Raw genomic sequence first — 19,760 nt, forward strand, 5'->3', positions numbered from 1 at the left:
AGTTTTACTAGATTATTAGATACAAATTTCTTTTTAAAAGTGCCCACCAAATTTGTGGGCCAAGAAACTGAATGACAGGGAAGTTTCTCAAAATGTCTCAAAGGCAGGATTCCTCATTAATGATGATAGTAGCATGACTTCTGGGACAACTTCCTTGTGATCCCTTTATTTGGGATTTAATAATAGTATGAGAAGCCAGAGAAGTTCCTGACCTGATGTGGTATTGGAAAGCCAAACACTAACATGGGACCTATTTGAGGATCCAATCTGAATAGGTCACCGGAACCAGAACTTATTCTTCCAAGCTTTTGGACTCGTAACCTCTTTGGATAGTTGATTCCCCTTTCTCACCAATCTTCTTTTGTCATCACCAAGTGTTTTTCCTCCCAACATTCACTTGGAATCTGTCTTCTTGCACATGGTGACAATAGATAACCTGTGTAATGTTGTTTCATGCATTTGAAAGCTAATACTATAGTCTTTCTCATTCTCATTTTCTCAAGGCTAAACATTTCCAGAATCTTCATTCTCTCCCTGTAGGACCTGATCATTTTTTTTGCTCTTCTCTGAACCTGTTCCAGTTTGTATGGTATTCAGAATTGGACATAAGGAGATATCTGTACCAATGCAAAATAAAATGGAGCAGTTACTTATCTTGATTTGGAAACCAATTGTTGATTCAGGATTTTAAAAAAAATGAATTGTCCTTTTTGTAGCTACATCAGACTGCTGATTATATTCCAGAATTCTTTATCTGAAATTCTATTACCATGGCATCATCCTTAAATTGGATAATAACATATCATTATATTTAACCATTACAGTTTTTGTTTTAAGCCTTTAGCCTTGTGTCTCAACTATTATCTTGCTTAGACTTTCAATATTTTTATCAATTTCTATCTTAAGAATGCATAATGTCCAAAATGGCTGTTTCTAGTCATTTTCTGGCAATACGTCAGCTAAAGTGCATAGTTCCTCTGTTTCATATTCTGAAGAACTTCCTTACTTCATTTAGTATTTTGTGTGTGTGTCTTCATATCAGTGTTGACTCCTGGCAACTGTGCCTAGACACAAGCCCCTGCAGTTTTCTTGGCAACATTTGGAAGGATTTATTATTGGTAAAGTACTGTTTGAAAACAAAACTTGTTTTTATTATGATGTAGCATAATCTGGTCCCTATTTCCCCTGAGAGAGAGAGAGAGTTTGGTGTGGAGATTAAGGCATCAGGCTAGAAATCATGAGACTATGAATTTCAATCCCCCCTTAGGCACGAAGCCAGCTGGGGGAACCTTGGCCCAGGCTCAGCCCTAGGGAGCAGGCAAGGACAAACCACTTCTGAAATCTTACAACAAACTTTCAGGGACTTGTCTAGACAATCGTCAGGTGTCGACACTTACTTGAACACACCAAAAAAGAAGGTGGAGGTTTCCCAGGAAACTAAATTTTATATGAGGCATCTTTGAGTCAAATGGTGGTAGTAATAAAGTAGATAATGTATACCGTCTCCCCAAACTCTTTCAATATGTGTCTTGAGGTCTTTAATTCAAAGGTGAGAATATAGGAGAAGCTTGTCTACTTCTTTTCTCGCAAATAGTTAACTTTTAATATATAGCAAAGCCTGCTTTACTGCATTTATAGGATTTCTCGCCATTCTTTATTTGCAAACTTGTTCATTCTCTGTATATTAAGACCCTTAGAAATTGCAATGCATATCCATATGCTTGGAGACAGGTATATCAACCAACGTACTGATTTTCTGGGAAAAAAATTGAAAAGTTGTGTGGTGGTTGTTCAGCAACCTTTTTCTACTTTAGAAATTGTTGAAAGCAGAATGCATGGCTTTCCAATGTGCATTATAATTTTAAAAAGATTACTCATTCCAAAAGCCAACTGAACACATGTAAATATGTGAGTTGGCATTTGCATCTAAACAAACCAAGTAGTTTAGTCTGATACTGTATCAAATACACATGTGTAAAACATCATAATGGTATGTTGGCATTTTTCTTTACAACAATAATTAAATAGTTGAATCCTGAAAAAAAAGGCTAAGTAAATCACAAGATCCATTCATATGTTTATACTTCAAGTTTAATATGTAAACAGCAGAAGGCTCATCTATCTGCATAATTTGCACCCACCCTTAATCAACATACACACATAACTACTGTTCTACTTTGTCTTTTTTGTTCTCCCAGATAGCCTGTGCTGTGTTTGCCGCTCTCCTGCATTTCTTCTTCCTCTCTGCTTTCACTTGGATGTTTTTGGAAGGAGTACAGCTCTACATAATGTTGGTGGAAGTCTTCGAGAGCGAACATTCACGTAGAAAATACTTCTATTTGGTTGGCTATGGCATGCCTGCTGTAATTGTAGCTGTTTCGGCAGTAGTAGACTACAAAAGTTATGGCACTGGAAAAGTGTGAGTTTCATTTTGTGTCCCATTTGTGGTTTGGGAGGGGAATCTGAAAAACTAGTAGCAGGAAATATGCACTGAACAGAGACAACCATAAATAAATAGACACAAAAGGCATTTTAGTAAAGGTAAGTTTATAGACTGTGTGGAAAAACCATTTTCCATTTTAGAAGAATCAAAATGTGCCCAAGATTAAGAGAGTATGGAACCTACAAATATCAAAACATGAAACTAAGTAAAAATTGTGCCAAGGGAGCAGTGCAGTTCAATCTCTACACTAGTTTTACTTTTTTAATCAACAGAGCTTTGAGCCAATTTCCAAAACATGGTGAATAATTGATAACAAATTTTATCACTCATAATTAGACATTTATTAGAACATTTTGACAGCTGTGAATTATATTCCACAATGCCCACTAATGTGTTAAATGGGACAGAAATTGTATTCTGTGTGTTGAAAGCAATAAAATGACATTGAGTGCTGAAGAAGTGTCACATCCATATACTGAGAACTGTTGTCTCCAGAACTAACATTGGACTGCTCTTCAAGGGGTGGCTAGACCTCATTTTGCCTCCTCTTTAGAATGGGCACAACAGTACTGAATCTTAGTCTCCAGCCTACCTTTGGCAGCATGAATTTATTAATGAATGGTTTTATCTGCATGTATTGGCAGGATATCTTTAAAATATGGTAGATCTCTAGATACATTACCGTATAAAACCATCAGGGTATGCTCATCACATGGACACCAAAAATCTGAATTTCTTAAATATTTCTGATGATAAGCAGTCCTTTCCTATTACAGAATATCTTTGTTTTTTTAAACCTCTTCTTTGGCCAGGCATTTTGTATGTTATTTGTCAGTAGACTGTTCATCATTTATCTTAAGTACACAGAAAAGCCTCAAAAGGCCTTTCTTTACAAAGGAGCAGAAGACTGGTTACACTCTTGACTGATACCTTGGGTCATAGATATTTCTGGGTCCCTTGCTTAAACTTGAGAATTGCAATATTTCTGGCTCATCCAGATTTACATCTGACCCCCTCTGGTGTCCTTTCAGGTGTTTATTTGTACCTCGCCAATTTTGTCTGTGAAATGGGGTTGTGGGTTTTGTTGAGAACCAGTCACATTAACCTCATTTGTACTCTGAGGTATTTAGTCTGTTCCTGTGGTGGTAAATCAAGCAAAACTAGGCTGATATAGGGACTTTGTGAGCTAGAAAACTGTGGCATGGCTCTGATTTTAACATGTGTAAACTCTATATAAGAAATTTGAGAATTTAGTTAAATCACTATTTATGTAACTTTCAAAAATAGACATATTTCGGTATCATATTAGCAGAGATGGAATATATTGAAACATTATTGAACTGGAGAAGAGGAAATTTCAGGGTCTAGACAAGGTAGATAATGTGGACAGGTTGCCACCCCCCCCCCCCCTTCTGCTAAAATGCTTTATAAACTCTTGGTCTCTAGCCATCAAGAGTCTGCCCAATGGAACATCCCACCTTCAGTCATGTAGAGCCCTTGTTTCATGCAGGCCCTGTTACTTTCATTGCTTGTCTTGCTTGTCTTAGGAACTTGGGAGTTTAGGAACCAGTTCACTTTTAGAAAGTATTGAATGTCTAGAAACTAGTGGTCATGCACAGCATCTGCAATGTTTTGGTTGCTCTTAGAAACTGTCTTCTCATACTTTACTTCTTCTCAGCCTCTTTAACACATTCTTCTCACCACATCACATTCGCAAGCTTCACAAGCACAAAGAGAACATGGATGAAAGATCAGAGCATGAAATTTTGGATTAATAACTAGATTAAATAGACCTTCACAGGTTCTATGTGTACACATATTTATGACTTATGACAGTGCTCAGTGATAAACAAAATATCTATCCAATTTCTTGCTATCATTCCTGTTTTAAGCATCAAAGGTTCTTAAATCATTATTAGTATATGTCATTACTTTGAAAAGTGAGAGATTATTTATCCATTTAGGCAGAAACCAATATGGTTTTTAGGGTATTTCATAAGAAAAAACTTTACTTGAATATGATTTAGAGCTGCTGCCACATTTTTGGCCTGTCAGATAGTAGTGAGCAAGTTTTGCAATGAAAATAAATGGAAAAAAACCCAATACAGACAATTCAGTTTCGTTTTTCCTACATTCTTTTTTTTTTTTAGCCTCAAGATTTTTTTATCATACTTGTGAGAAAAATTGTATTTTTCAAAAGAACTCAAAATTCAGAATACATTTTGGGGTTGTTTTTACCCTATAGATAGTCTCACAATGATGGAAATTCTGGCATGTTCAGTTGCTGTCATTAAGCAAATCATCACACATTGTTAACCAAGGATGTCACATGTCATTTGCTTGACAGAAGCTGGCAAATGTCACAAATGGCGATTAAGTGACTGCATTCAGTGCCATTGTAAGTCAGTTGCTGAAAAAGTGTTCATTAAGCAAGGATCATCAATATTAAATTAAAAATTGCATACAAGAAAATAAATGAACCAAATAAAAACACCTTCTAAATTCAATAGAAACATAACCATCCTATGCCTATCAGCCATATTGTGGTTCAAGATAAAACATATATTACTCAAAAAGTCAGCAAACAATCTTAATTCAGCACTGCAAACATGGTTGAGTTAAACAACTCACATGTTTAACAGTTAAGATCTTTACTGAATATTGATTACAGGCTATTTTCCACAATAGTAGCTGAACATTTGAAGAATTATATTTTAGAAATAATAACATATGAACCAAACAAGTTATATTCCTGAGAGAAAAATGATGGACAGCAGCAGCTCTATAATAAATTGTTAAGCACATCAATAGTAAAAAAAGAAAATGACAATAGTATTTTTAGATGCAAAAAAATGCTTTTGACAAGTTGCAGTGCTCTTTTTTATTAGCTGTTTTAAGTTAAATGAATGCAAGAGAAGATTTTAAGACTTGGATGGAAAAGGTTTGCAAACAGCAAACATAACCATTGGAATACTCTTCCCAAGTTTCCTAAAAAGCAAAGGCACTAAGCAAGAATTATACTTTTTTCCTTATTATTTAGAATTGTTTATAAATTTAAGTAGACAAGATTCAAAAAGACAAAGAAAGGAACAACTAGAGAAGACACATGAAACAGTCAACATCTTCAAATGTATAAGGAAAGAAGAAAATAATAATACACTATTCTTCCTGGATATCCTCATCAGTAAAGACAGCTACAATTACAAATGTATCAAAAACCTACAGTAACCAAGTGCTCCATTACCAAAGTAGCAATCCAACTTCCCACAAGAGGAGCTGTGTAGGAATATTATTCAGACCTATAAATGCATGCAGTAACCCAGAACACCAGAAAAAAGAAAACATGTGCTATACAACATTTTCCAGCAAAACAGATACCCACAGAACTTTATCAAGAAGTGCCTAATACAAGCCATGAAAAGGATAACACTACACATCAAAAATATCTCAGAGACAAACCAATACACTATTTCAACCACAAGGCATCATCATAACACACAAAGCAACTGAATCTCTCCAGAACATCCTAAGTAAATCAAAAGACCCAGTACTCCAATAAGAAAAAAATGGGAATCATCTATAACATACACTGTAAGGATTGTAACAGCCATTAGGTAGGAGACAGAAGACTGGCAGAGCGCATCCATGAATACTAACAGCCAGCCAGAAGACACAAAGAAAACTGCTTGATCTCACAACACATGGATAGGAACACTCAACTAGGAGACTGTAAGCATCCTAGGCCAAGTTAAATCCCAAAATGCTAAGGAATTCCTGGAAGCTTCGCTATCAAACAAATCAGCTAACATAGTCACTTGTTTTGTGAGATGGATGGCCACTGGCTATATAAATTTTAAAAATTAAATAAACTTTATTTACACATCATTGAAATGAGACAATAGAAAAGCTAAGAAAGAAAGAAAAACAGAAGACATTCTCTCCAGCAGACAACACCCAGATAAGCAGGGATTAACATCAAGCAAACAGTCAAGCAGAAAAGCAAACCCTAATCAAGAAACTACCAGGGCGAAAACTACACCCCCACTAACACCGGCAGGGCAAACTACTGTATACAAACAGGGAGCAAACCCAGTTGGGTATTGAAACATCTGCAAGCAAGCAATTAGAGCACCAAGGATTCAACAAACAAATATCTGGGATTAAAATTCAGAGAGGAATACAAATTGAAATGCTTTGCAGATGATATAGTATTACCCATTATAAACCCACAGAGCACTGTAATACAGTTGATGAACATCACTGAATTCTCTGAATACTAAATCAATGAAAAGAAAACAAAAATAATAACAAGGTATTTAACACCAGAACAAGAAGACTTTGGGATAAAAGAGTCTGACTGATAATAAACAACAACAAAAACACAGTGAAATTTGGGGATTTTATATGCAGGATGCAATAAAGGCATACTGTATTTCTGAACAATTGTAAGAATTTATGGAAAGAAAAAAGATATCTAGAACATGAAAGATCTTAATTTTTTCTTGGCTAGGACTTATAGTAAAAATGAATATATTGCCTAATGTGAACTTTTTATTTCAAATGGCACATATTCCAAATTCAGTTAATAGGAAGCTGTAATAATAATTAACAAATCTTTTGCAAGATTCAGAAGAAAGAGATAGACTAGCATTTCCTGATTTTAAATTTTACATACTCGTGCAAGTTGTTTATGATTGATAACAGAATAGATAAACTCTCCAAATAGTAGAATATTAATTGCAGAAGAAGCTGGTTTGTTGAGGGTAAAAAAAAAAATTTAAAGTTTGATTTTTAAAAATATGGAAATTTCTAAAAACAAAATTAAGTCCAGCATCTTTACTGTTATTTTTATTTACTTCAAGGACAACTACAGTAAGAAATATTTGATCACATGTGCCACTATGGTGCATCTACAGTACATGCAGAAAATAGTTTAAAGACAAGCAAGAATTGTTCTATGAAGGTAGGAATTTACCATGGTTTACAAATTGCTAGGAGAATAAAAAGTGACCTCAAGAAAGGAGAAAGATGACAGAATTTGAAACATTTATTTAAAAAAATAAGATCAACGACTAGTATATATATTTTAAACTGTTATTGAAATATGACATAGAACAAATAAAAATGATACAATGAATGCAAAACCTGAAAGAACTGCTCACAAAAGAAAAACAGGGAGAGTTCACAATGGAGGAATGGTTGGTAAGGATGATGGAACTTGGGGAGCTGGCTAAATTAACTTCTGATTTAAAAAAAAAAAAAAAAATACCGGTATCTATATTTATGGCTAACTGGAAACCCTTTGTAGACTTTTTGCATAAAACAGAAAAGTTGCACTTAATTGTGGTTTTGATGATTAGAAGGAAATGGACAATACAAGTGTGATCTTTCTTTTATAATTACAGAGTAAGAGATGAATTTGAAATCATACATATACAGTATACTGCAAAGAAACCAGAAGCTTCTTTCTATTTCTTATTCCTCCTTCCCGTGCTTGCTTTTTTTCTTTCTTCTTTTCTTTCATTACTGTTTTTACTCTTTATTAGTTTGTTTTAGTTTTGATGTTCTTTGTAAAACTGTCAATAAAAAATATTTTTAAAAAAGAAAAACAGGAAGGGTTATGGAAGATTCCATAAAAATTTACGCAAAGCTATAATTTGAGGGGGAAATGGCATACAGTGTTTTACAGATGGTAAATAATTCTGCCAACAATAAATTAGACAGATTGTTTAATGACAAACATTGAAAACTCCATAATAAAGGTTAAAGAAAGTGGTGATTGTGTAAAAGAAATTTCAAAAGTGCTGGAAAGAAATCATAATATTCAGAAAATCCTAAAAGTAACATTTCAACTAAAACTACAAGTATTTTTATTAGGAATAAATCCAGAAAACATAAATGAAAAGTATCACAGTTTACTAAGATATATGTTGACAGCTGTAAGAACAAAGTTGGCACAAAAACAGGAACAATCTGCCAACATTATCAGATTGGGAGACCAAAATATGCAATAAGGGCAATTTGTAATAAGAGCTTAACTAAATTTATGCAGGAATGGTTCCCTTAAATAACACATACTACACCTCAGGGCAAATTTAAACATTTGGAATATGATTTCTTAAAAAAAAATATGAGATCAATTAAAAATAACAGATGAAAATACTTAAACAGAATGTTTTAATGTTCAGTATAATGTTCAGTGTAAAGTGTAAGTACCTAAATTATGGTTAGTCATTTGGGATACAAATGAAAGTGAAGGGAAGAATATGTTACTAAAAAGTTTTCCCACAATACTTTTTATTCATGCTTAGCGGTTGTTTCTTTTTGTTCCATCTTATTTATTTATTTATTTATTTATTTATTTATTTATTTATTTCATTAACAATAAAAATCATTAAAACCAAAACAAGAACTAAGTAACCTGGTTTGAGTGCTATAATCTCATTTTTTTCATATTTATTTTAAAAATGCAAATTTAGGTAAAATTATTCAAATTGAGCAAAATTATTACTTGCTCTTAATGCAACACATTAGGCTTCATACATAGTATTCTCTAACAAGATTGGCAAAATGTTGCCACTCATAGGTTTTGTTTTAGTTAGTTTGTTTTTTTATCATTGCTAAAGATTTTGATTTGTACACATTTATTTTTTTATCACATGCTGGTTTTCTATGTCAAGAATGTTAGCAAGAGATTTTGTTTTAAAGCCATTTTGTTATTTTTGCTGTGATTTGAAGGAAATCTCAGCTTTCTATAAACATTTACCCTAGGTTGGCTTGCTATTTAATATATTTCATTTATTCTTCCTCTGTGACAGAAATATCACAGAAATCTTTATAGTTCAAATGTTTTATAGCATTCCTAGTTATTATAGAAATTTTCAAAGATTTTATAGCAAATTTAGTTTTGGCTTGATGAAAGACAGGTGTGCAGAATGTTTCAGTTGTTGTTTTTTTACTTTTTTTTAAGCATATCCCATCTATAAAGATAACTTTTTCAGAAAGCCCTTCAGATAATTCATTCTTTGTTATTGTACCAAATACCCCTCATGAATTACTCTGTTCTGCACCTAAAAATGTCATTCTTCCTAGTTATCTCAATTCCATTGACTAATAAATGGCTAACTGCTAGCAGGACAACTAGTAACTAGTTGATATAGATGGAAAAAAACAACTCTGGGAAAGAAGGGGGAAGAACTGCTGGACAAGACTTAACATGCCCCATTCTCCATGGGCGTACCCATCTCTATGACCGGGCATGGTTTTGAAATATGTGAGCGTGAATTTGGTTGCTCTCAGGAATTCCCCCCATTCCTGGGAATGGCCTGCAGGCCTGGCGAAGATCTACCTTCATGACGGGTCCTGGGATCCCAAGAGGTGGCATATGGGCCTTAGGGGCCCTAAGAAAGGGGTTTTGTATAGTTTTTTAGCTAAGTTTTTAAGGGGGTTGGGGAGGGGGGAGGGTTATGATACCCAGCAGGTGTCTGGGGGGCACCTCCGGACCAATGGCAGTCCAGGCCATGGATGGCTGGCAGTGGGGTTGGAGCAGGGTTGGGATCGCCGGCCACCCAGAGGGAGAGGGTGGGAGCATTGATCCCGGTTGCGATGGGGAATAGCAGCAGATGGATGAACCGAGGGCCATATCAAAATCTGGGAGCTCACCCTCGCTATCTTCAAGCGGTGACATGCTCCGACCCTCTTGGTTCCATCCGACCTACTGGGGATTTGAGAGAGAGGGGCACTGGGCTCAGGTTGGTCTATTTTAATGCCAGGTCTGTGGTCAACAAAGCTCCCCTCATTCGGGATTTGATTGAGGAGGAAAACACAGACCTGGCTTGCATCACAGAAACCTGGTTGGGCCTGGAGGGAGGTGTCCCTTTGACAGAACTTTGCTCACCAGGTTTCCAGGTGCTGCATCAGCCAAGGGCCCAGGGTAGGGGAGGGGGGTGGCGGTTGTTATTTGGGAGACCCCTAGTCCGCAGGAGGTCACTGCTCCTAAAATAGACGGGTGTAAGACTCTCCTCATGAAGTGTAGCCCGCATGGGTAGTTGGGCTTGTTGATTGCATACCTGTCTCCCAGCTGCGTAGCAACAGCCCTGCCTGGACTACTTGACGCCCTATCGGGGCTGGTGGTGGAGTTTCCCAGACTTATTGTGCTGGGGTACTTCAATCTGCCATCCCTGGGTGGGGCGTTGGGGGTGGCTCAGGAGTTCATGGCTTCTATGGCAGCCATGGTCCTGACTCAGATTATTCAGGGCCCGACACATGAGGGGGGCTATACGCCCGATCTTGTTTTTGTCTCGGAGCAGTGGCAGGTGGAGCTCGGTGGGGGATTATCTGCTATTTATCCCCTGTCATGGACCAATCACTTTCTCCTTCGGCTGGGCTTCCAGTACGCCACCCTTCCTTGCTGGGAGGCAGGACCGACCACCTGGTTCCGCACCAGGCGCCTGATGGACCCGGAGAGGTTCCAGATGGAGTTTGGGATGATGCCTCTCTCTCTCTCCCACGCCCCAGTCGCGGCCCTGGTGGATGCCTGGGATGAGGCTGCTGCCAGAGTCCTCGACCAGGTCATTCCTTTGCAGCCTCTGACATGACACCGATCCCAGCTAGCCCCTTGGTTTACCGAGGAGCTCTGGGGATGAAGCGATGTAGGAGAGGCCTAGAGAGCTGTTGGAGAGCCAGTCATTCCGAATCTGACCGATCACAGTTAAGGTCATTCACACGGCCCTACCTGGTGGAGTTGGCGACGATGAAGTGTCGCTATTTCTCTGACATCATCGCATCTGCAGACAATCGCCTGGCTGCCCTGTTTAGGGTGTCCTGCTCCCTCTTGAATCAGAGGGTGAGGGAAGACCCTTTGCGAGGGCGAGCCGAAGAGTTTAGCCAGCATCTGCTGGACAAGATCGCTCAGATTCGGGATGGCTTGGACTCTGACTGGAAAGAGTCAGACAGGGAGGAGGCAGCGGGTCTTGTTCTTTGGGAAGAGTTCGATCCTGTTTCCCCAGAGGAAGTGGACAGGATCATGGGGAAGTTGAGTGCGACCACATGTGTATTGGACCAGTGCCACTCCTGGCTGGTTTATTCAGCTTGGGAGGGGACACGCGGCTGGATCCAGGCGGTGATAACTGCTTCCTTGGAGGAGGGAAGCTTTCCTGCTGCCTTGAAGGAGGCGGTGGTGAGGCCTCTCCTCAAGAAACCTGCCTTGGATCCAGCTGTTTTGAGTAATTTCCGTCCAGTCTCCAACCTTCGCTTTCTTGCGAAGGTTGTTGAGAGCGTGGTGGGACATCAGCTCCTGATGGCCATGGATAAAGTGGAGTACCTTGATCCATACCAGTCGGGTTTCAGGCCCAGATACAGCACGGAAACGGCATTGGTCTTGCTGGTGGATAATCTCTGGAGGGCTCAGGACAGAGGTTATTCCTCTGTTCTGGTCCAATTAGATCTTTTGGCGGCTTTTGATACCATTGACCATGGTATCTTGCTGCGGCACATCAAGGGGTTGGGAGTGGGAGGCACCATTTTACAGTGGTTCTCCTCTTACCTCTCGGGTCAGATGCAAGCGGTGTTGGCAGGGGGGCAGAGATCGACCATGAGGCCCCTCACTTGTGGGGTGCCTCAGAGGTCGGTTCTCTTGCCCCTTCTGTTCAACATTTATATGAAACCGCTGGGGGAGATCATCCGTGGTTTCGGGGTGAGGTACCATCAGTATGCTGATGATACCCAGCTTTTTATATCCACCCCGAACCAGCCCAGTGATGCCCTCGACGTGATGTCCCGGTGCCTGGAAGCGGTACAGATCTGGATGGGGAGGAACAGGCTTCAGCTTAACCCTGCCAAGACTGACTGGCTGTGGGTACCGGCATCTTGATCCAAAGGAGAGTTTCCATCGTTGGCTATAGGGGGTGAAGTTTTACCCCCTGTAGACAGGGCACGCAACTTGGGTGTCCTCCTGGATTCACGGTTGAGTTTAGATGATCATATAACAACCGTGAGAAGGGGGGTGTATGCCCAGATTCGTCTGGTGCGTCAGTTGCACCCCATTTGGACTGAGATGCTCTATGCACAGTTACTCATGTGCTAGTCACCTCCCGTCTTGACTACTGTAATGCTCTCTACCTGGGGCTGCCTTTGAGGACCACTCGGAGGCTTCAGCTGGTGCAGAATGCGGCTGCGCAGGTTGTGATGGGAGGGTCCCGATACTCCCATGTTACACCTCTCCTGCGCGACTTGCATTGGTTACCGGTTGCCCTCGGTGAGATTCAAGGTGCTGGTAATGACTTATAAAGCCTACATGGCTTAGGCCCAGGATACTTGTCAGACCATCTGCAGCCAGCAACGGCTTCCCATCACCCCGTGCATTCTCACAGGGAGGGCCTTCTCCGGGTGCCGTCGGCTAGACAGTGTTGGCTGGTGGCCCCCAGGGGTAGAGCTTTCTCTGTGGGCGCGCCCACTCTTTGGAATCAACTCCCCCTGGGGCTTTAGTTGGCTCCTGACCGTCACACCTTCCGCCGCGAATTAAAAACATGGCTGTTCACATCGCCCAACCTGGACTGAGGGGTTTTTTGATTATTTTAATGGGTTTAATATATTTTTAAATTATATATTTATACATTTATGTATTTTATGTATGCATATTTATGTATTTTACGTTTTATTGGGTTTGTTTTTATTTGTTGTGAGCCGCCCTGAGTCCTACGGAGATAGAGCGGCATACAAATTATATTAAATAAATAAATTAAATAAATAAATAAATGTTCAGAAGCAGCAATTTACTCCAGTTGATGATGAGTGTAAAGTGGGAGCAAAAAAATCTTACCAGATTGTAAACAGTCCTAACCCACTATAGCCTAGTCTTGTTTGATACAAATCCAACCAATCAGTTGCTTTGTACTAATTTAAACATTGGTTTGAAAGTCCAGTACTATTACAATACTGGACTTGTATAGTACTGGTATAACACTGGTATTGTATTGATATAAGTAATGGTATTGATAATCCAGTACGATTGTCTGAGAGAAGTTTTTTCTCCTAGCTCTAAGTAGCAATGCCGAGTTTCAGTCTAGGAACAACCAGTACTGTACAATGAAGTGATGGCTCCGTTTTTTGTAAAACTGTAACTGTGAAAGTCAGTCTAAATTTGTTCCTATGTATATAAATTAAAGTATAGTAATTTTTATGCAAAGTTATGCAGGAAATGTATGTACTTTTTTTTAAAAAAAAAGGAAACAGTGTTTCTGAAGGACAAATTGATCGAAACCTTCCTTCTTACAAAATCATTGAAGAAAGAGTACTCTGTAGTAGGGTGCTTATTCCAAGGTGACAATTAAGATCCTGTACTGAAATGAGGAGTTGAGTGAAGTAATATTTGGACACAGGTAATCATCAAGATCTATTATACGATCTTGAGCACAAATCAGGAATAAAAACCATTTTGCAGCAAACATGTACTTTTGCCAGACTCAGTTCCATCAGATATGGAAGCAGCAAAAACTTAAAGGTCAAGCTTGCAATACTGGCTAAAGAAAGACTTATTTCAAGCAAACATTAAACTGCAATAAACAAGAGCAAAACAATCAAGAATCTGAATTCAACAGCAAAAAGAAGATTGGTTCCACAGTGATGGTCAGGAAAAGAATTTAAGAAGATTCGTTTTGAGATCTACAAACTGATTCATCAACTCTCGTGTCAATCATGTGTCAATTACAAAATTGCATGCCCTTCCTTTGTCTTCCCCTCTCTGAAATGTAAGACTGAACCCTCTGACTTTGGAGACAGGAGATGTTTGAAGTGATTGAAAGCAAAATAAAAACCAGAAGAATTATAGGACAAGCTTTCACCTTCGTGGCAAATCAGCTTGAAATTGACACTTGGTTAATGATTGGAAGGGTTAAAGGGTTTTCTGTCTCCTAATAAGTATGATGTCCTTGTTTCTTTATGTGACAGAAAAATATGGAAGGACAAAAAGAGGATATATTAATCATCTAGAGTGTGTACAAGAATGCCAGATACCATCCCAAGATGAAACCATGCCCATACTCTCCCAATGTATTTCACATCCATGTTTGAACTGTTAATGTCACAGTGAACTCCATTTCTGAGCAACTTACTGAAGCATTAAACATGTTTTCATTCATTTCCACAAAAACTTTCAAACAAATAGTCTGAAAGGTACAGACCTAAATAATATAATGGCAGAAGAAAAATCTTTGGCAAAATACTGAATAGACAAAAGAAAGGAAGAGAAGTCATCAATCTGAAATTCAGGCATTGTTTCCAACTCAATGGAAAACATCAGCAAAGAGGGGGATGCCTTTTTCATCATTTCAAAAAAAAAAGGAATTATGCTTTAACACCTCACTTTCTCCCCAATGTTTCTAATAATGAAAGAATGCCTATGGAGATTTCAAAGAGCATGATCCCTTATTTTTCAAGGTTATCCCACCATCCTAGCCTTTACTCTCTGATTTTCTTGCACATATAGTTTTCAAGGTCATATGTTCAAGTGTAGGAGACATTAAAAAATACAAATATAAATAAATGAAAATCTTATGCAAATAAAGCAAAAGTTCTCTCAAGGATGTATACAATACACAGAAAACATCCCTCCATGAGATCAGACACAAGTAGAAGTATGGAAGGTGAACAGTTTTGTTACCTCATTTGTGACTGATTCATGTAAATCAATTCCATGCATAAATTGGAAACGCTAAGAAATGCTCTTTTGGCAGTCTGCTCCACTAGCAAATTGCTCTTAGTGGTAATTATATTAATTGAGAGCAGACCAGAAGTAATTTACCAGGAAACCTCTGTCAGAAGATAATCTGTTCAGTTCTGGAGATGTTTTTGATTCAGATCTGTAAACTTTCCAGAATATACTAACAGATTTAATAAAGCAGAGAGAAAGAGCATTGATTCAAGAAACAAGTCCCTCATCAGTGCCATGGAGTATATGGCAATTGGCTTCACATTTGACCCGTAGACTCTCCCCGATGCCCTCCCCAGTGAAATTAATCTAGATAAAAACATAAACAAGATGGTCATAAACAAGAGACTCCATTGAACATTAATTCTGATCCTGAGCACGAATGTGTAAATGAAATCAAAGACCAGTTTGAGAAGATCAAGAAGCCATCTAGTGCCAGGGGTTTATGACAAAGTTTCATTCCAGGAAAAAAAATCAATATTGTTGTGAAAAAAACAACCTAGAAACCCCTAAGGCAGGAAGAAAGTTTAACCTTCTGAAACCAAGAAATGAAATTCCTGATGCATTGAGCCATAGGCCAGGGCTGTTTGTTTTCCTGCAGCTCAGATAAAACAATTGTACCATAATTGCTCCCCCTGACTGAGCATTTGGGTTAATGCATTTTCAAATTTGAGCTCATCTTTGTCCAGGAAGTTGATTGTCAGGCAAAATGCAGATGGATAAATATTCGTCAGGCAAAATGAAAGTGGGAGAAATGCCAGACAAAGATGTGCTACTTTTATTTCCATCACACCTAAATGTCACATGCTAAAGAGCTCCATATAAAGACTGTTTAGCAATTACATGATTTACATTTAGATTCTGCTGCCTTTTTACTAATAACTATATATTCTTTCTGCTACCTGTATCCAAGAATCATTCAAGAATGATACTGCTGGCCCATAAATTTGACAATAAATTTATGAGTCCATTCCCTAGAAATGCTAGCAGCTATAGGAGGTGACTATAATGCTAGGGTAAGGTTCTTGTATATAGTCCTTTACTTTAAATTTGAACTTACTGAATAAATTGAACAAACATTTTTACAGTCAGTAACTAGTACAAAAAGAGAGAGAAACTATTCATATGTAAGTAAATAAATAAGTAGGTAAACTTAAAGTAGCATAAAAATATAGGTATAAAACCTATTTGATATGATCTAGTCTAATTAACTAATCCTTTAAAACCTAGTATCTATAAATATCTGCTTTATCTGCTTTATTTGCTATATTACAATACAATCCCTGGCTGGGTGCACATATGAATTAATAAGAAAAAATGAAATAACTTTCTGGCATTATTTATTTCCTGTTTTTAAAAATGGCTATGCTTAACAATTTTGAAGTTGTATTGATCAATGGTGTCTTATTACACTACTTGGACAACTTCAAAATGAATAAATAGTCATCTTCTGTCTTGGGAGTTATTTGTGGAGAATTTGTCCCTCCCGACTTTAAATGCAGAAATTAGATCTTTTTATATCAAGTGGTTGAGAAAAGTAAATATTTTTCCATTTCCACACATCAAAAGCATCACAATACTCATGATGCTACAAGACTATGCACACATTTGTGACAATTTGTAAACAAACACCGACACACCCTGGTTCTATAATGAGAAACCCCGGTTTGACAAGGAATGTGTTAAAACAATGAAGTATCTGATTGCCAGCTAGTATGCTCACAGAATCAGCTGAAGCACTGCTTCCTATTACTGTAGATATCCAAATACAAAGTAGGCAAAACATGAGTAATCTACTTACAGTATTGTATTTTTTTAATAAAGATAATTGTAAAAGTATAGCATTGCTTATAATTAGGAAAATCCCTGGATATCCTCATGAATTCTTTATCAAATTATGGTAGACCAAGTCCCAGATATCGCAGTCCAAATTCTTGGACTCTCCCCACAAGTCTAGGTTCCAATTTACAGCTGAGTAGACTATAGTTGTGCTTATGCCGGACCCTAAAGTTTCTATTCATATTGAAAATTACATGTGCCATTCAATTGCTCTCTTGTATTTTGATCTGTGATCATAATAAAGTTTTTTATTGTAGGCTTGTAGGCTTAAACACAGCCATTGTAGGCTTAAACACTGTTGTATGTTTAGATGCACTTCCAAATCAGGCTTCGCTACATGTAATTTTCTTAACAATAGTAGACAACTGATTCCCGATTGCCTACTTCCATGGTGATTCTTTTTATTTCCCAGACTAACCTAAAGCAAGTAATGTAAAACTAGTTGTCCAATATTTCCATTATAACACCGTAGGTAAAGTGGTTTATTGTAAGAGATACAATAAAGATGTTTCCCTGGGATCTAAGTAGACAGGGCAAAACAACCAACAATGCTAAGAAGATCCTGGGTTTCATTTCAGTCAAAGATTCAGCTATGATCTACCATTGGAATTTATTTTCTTTGGAGGGGGTAGACAACAGATTTAGTTAAGAAAATTATAGAAGGCAAAGAGATTTTATGCAAGGATGGCAACAATAAGATACAAATAAGGTGGGGATTTTGTGAAGAAGTTAATACAAAATACAGAACTGAATAAAATGAACTCAAAATCTTATGATTTTTATCTCTGTTCAGATCTATATTTTTGTACCATCCTCTTTATTATTAAAGCATATATCAATATTATGAATGTTTGATATTTCTAAGTAACATGCCTCAAGCAAAACACTCAGGAATCTAAAGACCGTAAATGCCCTCTAATTCTGAAGAAAGGCCAACATCTCAAGACAGTATACTCTTCAGTTCATGGTTTTCAGATGACAGATTGAGAAATAGGAATCACTTAAAGCTATCCTAACCTAATGATTTTAAAAATAAATAATTGCTTAGATCATTTGGTTCAGTAGACTGTAACTCTTCTACACAAAACTTAAACATTGATGCATCCAACTTCCCTTTCTTTGTTGTTTTAGCCAATATCATTTAATAACACTGTGGCTTAATCAGACCCATAAAGAAGATAAGAAGAAAGTAAATGTTACTAGAACAAAAGAAAACACCTAGAAGTGCCAAGACTCTGAGATACATGTCCTCTCCAGATTTTTGTTTTTCTTTATAAGATAGATGATATATGGATGGATGGATGGATGGATGGATGGATGGATGGATGGATGGACGGACGGACAGACAGATGGATAGATGGATAGATGGATAGATGGATAGATAGATAGATAAAGACTGGATCTATTGTACATTCCCCCAAATAAAAATTTATATACAGAATATATATCTGAAAATGAATGACTGGATGAATGTACTACCCTACAAATATATTCAATTCAAGACAGGATACAGTGATTCTATTTAGGAAATAAGAATGAATTCATCAATGTAAAGTAGCCATGAAACATAGGAATATTATCAAGCTGGTTTGATCTGATTGGCATGAACAGGGTATAATTATTTTTCCATTCTTCCTGGGGTTCTTTTGGAGGGATGTTGAGTTGGATCTTCCAGACATCTTCTCCTTGCAGAGAAGAGGCTAGGGCTTTCTACAGCTTGGAATAGTTACCTATAAGTTACAGTTAAGTGGTGGATGTCCATTGGAGCCATTTCTGTACATGGGGCTGGAGTGGGGAATAGAGGCTGTTTCTTAATATAGTTGCAGTTTTAGTTAAGAGACAAATGTAGTAGTGTCCAACATTTTGAATTCAAAGCTATTTGAGTTTGAAGCAGCCATTCTGTCCTTAGTAGAATTGCCATAGTAATGGCAATTCTGCTAAGCTCATGGCATTCTAATTTTAAGCTTGAGAAGTTTCAGATTGAAAATATTGTTATGCTTCTAAAAAAAAAGAGGAGGTGGTGGAGGGAGAAGCTATTCTCCTTGCAAGAGCAAATACACAACTCGGGGCACTTCTGCATAAGGCTTCTGTGCCAATCTGGGAACTGTTTTAGACTGATATGCTTACATAAATTTGGCAGGGTTAAGGAACAGAGCTGGTTGAACTTAATATGGCATGCATGAACAGTGTTCTTTTTGTTTCATGTTGTTGTTCTGTCTATTTGCTTTATGCCACTACTATTACTGTATATAAGGAAAATGGAAACCTTAAAACTTGCAGCTCCCCAGCCAGCCAGGTCAGCTCAGTCAAAGTAAAAGGAAAGAAACTGACAAGGGTTTTGCCTGTTCCATCTTAATTTCAGTATTGTATGTTCCAGCCCCAAAAGAGACTACCCGGTTTCGCACCTATTGTTTCTTTCTTTATGTGGAATTGAGTTGAAGAGAGCAGCACAGAATGTGCCAATGGTTTTTCAATCCTTAGTCTTGCCATGTCAAGTCAAGTGACATATACAGAAGGAAATGTGTTCTAGAGAGTTTGAGGCTTGACAGCTGGCAGAACAAGGTCACTTTAAGAGCAACAGGGACAGAATGTATCCTTATTTTATCCTTCAGTTAATATAGATGGCTTTAGTTAATGTCTTTTGTATAGCAATTGTGTATGGTTACTGCAATATCAGCATAAATTCAAGTCATATTGCATCTGTATTAGTTATGATCAGTGACTGATACTAACGGTTCCTGTTTGGTAAACAAATAGTAACGGGCCTGGTGG

General features: G+C 37.7%; 1 protein-coding gene across 50 annotated transcripts in view; it reads left to right on the forward strand.

Annotated features, from left to right (window-relative positions):
* The window catches only part of ADGRL3 (adhesion G protein-coupled receptor L3), a 624,693-nt gene that overhangs the window by 469,221 nt on the left and 135,712 nt on the right, over window positions 1-19,760 (forward strand). For all 50 annotated transcript variants that reach the window (XR_015732755.1, XR_015732756.1, XR_015732757.1 and 47 more), the window contains one exon: window positions 2,199-2,419. Coding sequence is in view for 47 of the 50 variants with exons in the window: in XM_087888346.1 (XP_087744472.1) it covers window positions 2,199-2,419 (221 nt within the window). In the remaining 3 variants the exon portion in view is untranslated. The remainder of the gene's footprint in view (window positions 1-2,198; window positions 2,420-19,760) is intronic.

Source organism: Pantherophis guttatus, chromosome 2, assembly GCF_059756535.1.
Source record: "Pantherophis guttatus breed Tessera chromosome 2, ASM5975653v1, whole genome shotgun sequence".
Classification (NCBI taxonomy): Eukaryota; Metazoa; Chordata; class Lepidosauria; order Squamata; family Colubridae; genus Pantherophis; species Pantherophis guttatus.